The sequence below is a fragment of the Hemitrygon akajei genome, chromosome 18 (assembly GCF_048418815.1).
Source record: "Hemitrygon akajei chromosome 18, sHemAka1.3, whole genome shotgun sequence".
Classification (NCBI taxonomy): domain Eukaryota; kingdom Metazoa; phylum Chordata; class Chondrichthyes; order Myliobatiformes; family Dasyatidae; genus Hemitrygon; species Hemitrygon akajei.
The window spans coordinates 41,871,897-41,879,277 of record NC_133141.1 but is presented as its reverse complement, the minus strand read 5'-3'; the positions used below and the strand labels follow the sequence as shown (position 1 = coordinate 41,879,277).

Below are 7,381 nucleotides of genomic sequence, written 5' to 3'. Positions count from 1 at the left end.
CTCACTCAACACTTTTAATGCGAATTCCACCAGCCTTTGAAAAATAACATTCAGCGTTAAGAAACTTAAAAAATGTCCTTTGTCTGAAAATAAATCTCCCTTGATTTTCTTTAATATTTCTCTTCATATGTTAAGTGTGGAAAGACTGGGGGAAGGAAGGGGAGGGGAAACGGCTCCGAATGGTGCAGCGTACCCCCAATAGGAGACGTGGTAGCATAGTCCCCAATGAGTCACATTGCCACCGTGCGATGTGTGTGCTTCGGGACTGCTGGAAGGAGTGCGAAAGGTTGCAGTTCTCTGATGGACCGAGACAAGTACTTCGTAGGCGATGCAGCTGTGACAGATGGATACTAGGAGGGCTTTAAATTGTTACGCCGAGGGGCAACAAATGATTAACTGCAACGGTGGATGTGGAAGAGCATGTGATGTGGTCCCACAGATGCACTGAGAGAGCTGTGCCCAGAAGACTGTGATAGCTTACGGCGTGGATCCACGGAAAGTTAGGCTGCCGATTCTGGCGAACTTCGCTCGCTTACAATGGCTTAGTTTTAAAGTGAAGAACTGCAATCACCGAGGGGGAAAAATGCCTATTATGAAAGGCTTGTTGGCGCCTCAGAATACCTTTTTGGACACCATAGCAACGCGGTTTGATGGAACACGTAAGTGCGAGATAGAAGCAAAAGGATTGTCCATCTTTGCGCTGTTTTGGGTATTAGTTTAACTTCGTAAAATGCAATGGAATTATCCCGACTGTGTAGCGAGGGGGGTGGGGGGGACTCGAGAACGGTCCTCATTTCCCAGGTTTTATTCCGTTCTTTGCTTGAAGTTTCGGGTGTTCATGTACATTAGGGTATCTGGTAACATGCAAATAGTATTATTTCAGATGGAATCTCGACTGTGTGTGTGTGTGTGTGTGTGTGTGTGTGTGTGTGTGTGTGTGTGTGTGTGTGTGTGTGTGTGTGTGTGTGTGTGTGTGTGTGTGTGTGTGTGTGTGTGTGTGTGTGTGTGTGTGTGTGTCTAAAATAACACACTGTCCTCAGAAAATGGAAAAAAAAATAAACTGTCTTTGTTTGTTAGTTGTTTTGCTCCCCGGGGAAGCAAGAGTACGGTAAACATCTCAAAGGTCTGGGCTCTGGGAGCGTGCGTTTCCTAAGTTACATTTTCTAGGGATCTTTCGCATTTAATCAAAACAAAACACCGGATAATTACAATCCCATCCCCCACAAAATATCACAGAACACTTAATGGGAGTGTTGGATTGAATCAATTATATCTCCCCACCACTAAGGATCTCCCCAACGGAGCTGCCAGTCGGGTGTGAGGGTCGAGGGAAGGCTGGCGTGTGCACAGGTAACTCCGTTCTTCACCAAGCTGTTCCTTGAGTTTGATCTTGCATCTTCAATCCACTATGGAGAGTTGAGCTATTTTTCAGTACCATGGACAACATAAACTCCTTATAAGGCATACAGAAGACCTGCCCCGTTTAAGCGCACACAAATAGCTTAATTAACTATAATACTCTATCTTAAATTACTCTCTATTTGCAAGAGTTGTGTTCCACATCCTCTTAATCTTATTTTAACACAATTAACCTCAACTCTCATTTTTACACAAGCATAATGAAAATTGCAATGACTCAAAAACTCCAATTAAAATCACTTAAACTAACAAGACCCCAGTTGTGGTAATATACAATAGTACAAAGAAGATATCAAAGATTATAACATGGATACAATAAAAGGCGCATAACGTTTTTTTTTTATTTCCCACATGACGAAATTTTGTGGTTCTACTCAGGACTTCTTGTACTTGAGAATATCGATGTTTGCATGGAAGAGGAAGACAGTGAGTGTTCCGAGCTGGTGAGGAAGTATTTAGCATAAATTAAATTTTACTCAGGCTTCGGACTGAAATAATTTATTTCCTCATTCCACGAAGGTTGACTCCAAATTAGGTTTTAGTTGTTGAGGGGGAGGCAGGGACGGTGGGGGGGTGGGTGGGGTGGTGGTGTTGGGTCAGGGGAGCTTCCTCCAGAATCCATTTGGATTAGGGATTATTTTTAGGCAGATTCGTAAACCTTCTGGAAATGATAGGACGGAGGAGATCTTTTGCCTCATTATGTTTTATTTCTGGAGCTCGTCTAATGGGTTCTCCTGGTATTCTTACTAAGAATTAACACATTGCTTTATTTCCCAGTTTTTCTCTCTCTCTCGACATTGGCTACATTTAGAATGTGGCTCTATTCATTTGAACTGCTCCTTGGGATCCACAAGGAGTGGGTTCAGGCTTTTTTTGGGAACACCATTACTAGCAAAGCCTCATTGACTTGATTTTATTGGCTTAGCCATGTTATGATAACCAAGCATCTTGTAAATTAAATAACATAGTCTCGAATATTTTATAAACCGAGAATCCATTTCAAGTGCCATTTGGGAAGATCTTGGTGGCTTCAGAATTAATAGTAACACTATCATAGAATGGTTATACATGTGCTCATACCTATGTGTACTTAATTTTTTTCCCTTGCATGTACTTAGTTAAACATCTGGAAAGAAAAATATGGAGCTCCATACAGGTAGGGGTGCGGGTGTATGCAGGAAGAGAGGGCTACCTGTTGGTCAATGTACTTTGGACAAAGGGCAAAGGTGTGGAATCAGGGAATGAATATGATCTAACTGAATAGTGCAAGCTAGAACTGATTGTAGATATCAGAAAGGGTAAGACAAGAGAACATACACCAATCTTCATTGAGAGATCAGAAGTGGAGAGAGTGAGCAATTTCAAGTTACTGGGTGTCAATATCACTGAGGATCTAATCTGGAGCAAACATATAATGCAGCTACAAAGAAGGCACAACAGCAGCTATATTTCATTAGGAGTATGAGGAGGTTTGGTTTTTCAGCAAAAGCACTCGCAAACTTTTACAGATGTACCATGGGGAGCTCTAACTGGCTGCATCACCATCTGGAATGGGGTCGGGGGCGGGGGGACTACTGCACAGAATTGAAATAAGCGGCAGAGGTTTGTAAACTTAGTCAGCACCATCATGGGCACTAGCCTCCATAGTATCCAGGACAACATCAAGGAATAATCCTTCAAAAAGGCGGTGGCCATCATTAAGGACCCCCCGCCCCCCATCACCCAGGTCATGTCTTGCTCTGATTGCGACCATCAGGAAGGAGGTACAGGAGCATGAAGACACACACTCAACAATTCAGGAGCTGCTTCTTCCCCTCTGCCATCCAATTTCTGAATAGGCACTGAACCCATGAACAATACTTCGCTACTTTTTATTTCTATTTTTGTACTACTTACTTAATTTACCTATTTTAAATTCATATATACTTACTGTAATTCACAGTGTTTTTATATTAATATGCAGTGCTGCCACAAGGACAACACATTTCACGATATTTGCTAGTGATATTAAATCTGATTCTGAAATGTTCTTTATTTGGTCATTTTCAAAATAATGCTGAACTACGCAACATGGTTTACTAAAGGTCCAACCACTGAGACAGGTTGGGTTCTTCAGCCGTCTGTTCAGTTACATTCTAGAGTTTTTGAGTTCTTTTACTCGCCAGTCAATGACAGGACACAGTAGTTAAATTATATGACCTGCACTGAAGTCATAAAGTACCATCCTTCATAGTCACTGAATAGTATGGTGCACCTTGATGTGGGTAAGTACTTATCCAAATATAGAGCTTGTAACAGCAGAGAAATAGATTAGAACTGGAGTTAATTACATCAATGTATTTAAAGTCACTCTGGGCACACAGTCTTACCTTTATCATTGTGCATTGTATTTCAGAAAGTTGACTTGGATAATTAGAATAGACAGACCCTAGAAAATTAATTAAAATATTATCAAATTGTCCTTTAAATTTCACTTACTGAATAGGTACGCTCTCCCATTTTGCAGTAGAATTTTCACAGGCTCTGAAAAACGAAGTGTCAATTACGTGAGGCAATTTATCAAAAGAACAATAGGAGATCTTGTTAACATTTAACGTGAAAATAACCCAGATTAGTCTGTCAATGTACTTCCCACTGCATCAAAATAAAGATATTTTTATTGTTCATTCAGTGACCATTTCATAATTTAACTATTTACCTCAGAACTGATTCCCATACAATCCCATTACCTTTGATAGAAATCACTTGAACAAGATACACAGAAAGGTAGTACAGACATAAATATAGCCAGTAGATTGGAAAGCAGATGATTGGCTTTTAACCTGCTAGTGTGGCATTTTCAGTACAGTACAGGCCCTGTGACCCACAGTGTTGTGCCAACCTTTGAAACCTATTCCAAGATCAATCTGGCCTTTCTGTCCCACATAGCCCTCCATTTTTCTTTCATCCAAGTGCCTATTTAGGAGTCTCGTAAATCCCCCTAATTATCTGCCTTTATCACCACCCCTGACAGCACATTCCATGCACTTACCACTTTGTGTAAAAGCAAACCTACCCAATCACACTTATAGGAACTACTGATTTACATTAAGCAATGGTTACCCTAAATCTCAAACTTTACCAACTTCCATTTCTTCACCTTGAAAATCCTCAATTTTAAATCCTAACCTACCAAACCTATGCAATATTTTATAGTCCAAAATCCAATACATGGTCTCAGCTCTACACTCCCTTGTGTTCCTTTCTTTCCTTAACCCCAGCTCCATTCTGCTAACAGCACCACAGACCATCAGCACTGTTCCTTTGTTTCCCCAGTATTCTCCATTTTATTATTCCTTAGCTATATATCCACATTTCTGTTAACTTCTCAATCTCCTACCACTTATAGTTTGCTTTCCCAACAACAACAACAACAACAGGTATTTAACACATTTAACATTGTTAAACAGCCCAGGGTGTTTTGTGGGAGTAATGTTTAACACAGCACAACCTAGGGGGGGATATATGTACTGGCGACCAAATGCTTTGTCAAAATGTAGGTATTAAAGAGCATCTTGTAGAGAAGGGAATTTGAAAGTGTAGGTCTCAGGCAGCTGCAAGTACAGAGGAAGTGGAATCCAAAGCTGGAAGTAAATTTATTATCAAAGTACATATATGCCACCATATACTACCTTGACATTCATTTTCTTGCAGGCATTCACAGTAGAACAAATAAATATAATAGAATCAACAAAAAAACTACACTCCAAATCATTCAAGAAATGACAATATTATCCTCTCGGAAGTGTGCGGTGTGGCTCAGGCTGAGAATTTACAAACTTCAAAAAAAAATTCAACTCTTTATGAGACTCATTGATAATTACAGTTAGGCTTATCAATAGCAAAGCTCTTGTTATTCAGTTGAAGGTAGCTCTGCAAATCAATGTGTAAAAGAATAGGGCAGTCTTTATACTGATGATGTAAGAAGCTTACCAGTGCTCAATACTGGGATACCACAATGTTCTTAAGTGATGGCTCAGTCACTTTGCACCCAAAATCTTTGGACTCAGGCAAGTGAGTTTTCCTATGAGAAGAGCATATACATACCCAATTGGGGCAGCATGGTGGCTCAGCTGTTAGAGCCATTGTCTCAGAGCTCGAGTGATTCAGGTTCAATCCTGACCTCCGGTGCCGTCTGTGTGGAATTCGTATGTTCTCCCGGTGACTCTATGGGTTTCCTCCAGATGCTCTGATTTCTTCCCATAACCCAAAGAGCTTTAGGTTGGGAACTTAATTGGCAATTGTAAATTGTCCCTAGTGTGTGAGTCAGTGCTAGAATCTAGACAGAACTGATCGGAATGTGGAGAGAATAAAATGGGTTTACTATAGTTGGGTCATGTGCTGAAGGGTCTATTTTCAAGCTGTGTGACTGACTCCATGGACTAAATAAACAAATCATATTATAACTAGGATCGCAAATTCACACAAAGTATTGAGCTGAATTTTCTGTTCAGTTGTAAAGGTTTGGCACTACATACTGATATGCAAGAAAAAGATGATTGAGCAAAATACTTTTTATCATGGTAAATACAATAATATATTATTTGAAAGCAAGAATATGTTATATTTCTTACAGTGGCATAAATACTAATTGGGCTTTCCCAGACTGACATAGGTTCAGTACTTTTAATAGTGGGCCTGTGATTTCTTGCAACAGAGGGGCCATCAAACTGATTAAGCTGCCAGTTAGGTGAAAAATTGACTCTGACAACAATGAAGAAAGTAAAAAATAATGCTATTTTTACATTTTTTAATATTTTACAGACATGAAAAATGTTACATCATAACTGGAATTAAGTTAAAAGCTTAAATAACAAAATCAATTTAAAGCATGGAAATCTGAAAATTAACCCTATGGGAATGGCCATCTTTTAAAAAAGAAATTGAGGCATAAATGTTGTTAGATATGATCACCAGTAATCATGTCCATTGCATCTCAAAAAGCAAGCATTGACATTAATAAGTCTGTAATAAGGGAAAAATTAAAATTCATGTCAAATTGCTGTTTGTTGATCAATTCTGCAGAAGGTGCTGGGGTTATTCTATGGTCAAGCAAGATATCGCAATGAGTAAATTAAGGATTTAACTGCTCATGCAGATGCCAATAATAGGGTTTTCAGTTTCAGAAAATAATGATGATGAATGCTGATTATTTTACCACTATCAAAATTGTCAATTCTGGATGTTAGGTTTCCATGATTCAGAATCAGAATAACAAAAATTAAGTTTCTTTCCCTTGTGTCTAACCTCCAATATTGATCTTCCTATTACTTGTATAATCTCTTTTTGCTGTACTGTTGCAGGGAAACCTTTTACAACGTTGTAGTGTGATCACATCTTCTGACCATGTTAAATTACAAAAAAGCGTAGCTTAACTTTCTATCTCTTCATAAGGTTATAATTACTTTTCTGTAATTTGACAACAAAGCAGTACAGGGAAGGTTAAGGTCAATAGTGCAGGTATATCCCATGCCACTGGTCCGTTAATGACCCAGTAGACAGGTGTACACCTCTGCTACCTCAAATCATGTTTTTTCCTTGACAACAACTTGATAAATATGCAGTAAAATGAACAGAAGCTACAATTAGTAAGAAAATACAGTAAATGTGACATGTCAGATCAGTTGTTTACTGTCAGAACTAGTTATTATTTGAATCAGAACTGACTGTACTTCCTATTATGTTTTGCTCATCAATAGATACAGAGTTGCCTTCTAACTAAACAATGTATTGTAAAAGCTCTTTAATTCTTTCTTAGAACGAGAAATTTAATTTATTTCAGCCTTTAATAACATAATTGGATTTCTTTTGCTGAAAAATACTTTGCTCAGTAGAGGGTCAGCCTAATTCAAATGCCTGTCTTTTTCAAGGCTGTGGGACACAATGGCAAAACGAAATAGAATGAACTTACCTTGGTCACAAG

At 38.9% G+C, this 7,381-nt stretch overlaps 1 protein-coding gene across 2 annotated transcripts in view; it reads left to right on the top strand.

Moving 5' to 3' along the window:
• The first annotated feature begins 276 nt into the window (after positions 1-276).
• kcnh4b (potassium voltage-gated channel, subfamily H (eag-related), member 4b) overlaps positions 277-7,381 on the top strand; it is a 219,771-nt gene continuing 212,666 nt past the window's right edge. For both annotated transcript variants that reach the window (XM_073071489.1, XM_073071488.1), the window contains exon 1: positions 277-659. In XM_073071489.1, the coding sequence (XP_072927590.1) occupies positions 584-659 (76 nt within the window). In that variant the 5' untranslated portion in view covers positions 277-583. The remainder of the gene's footprint in view (positions 660-7,381) is intronic.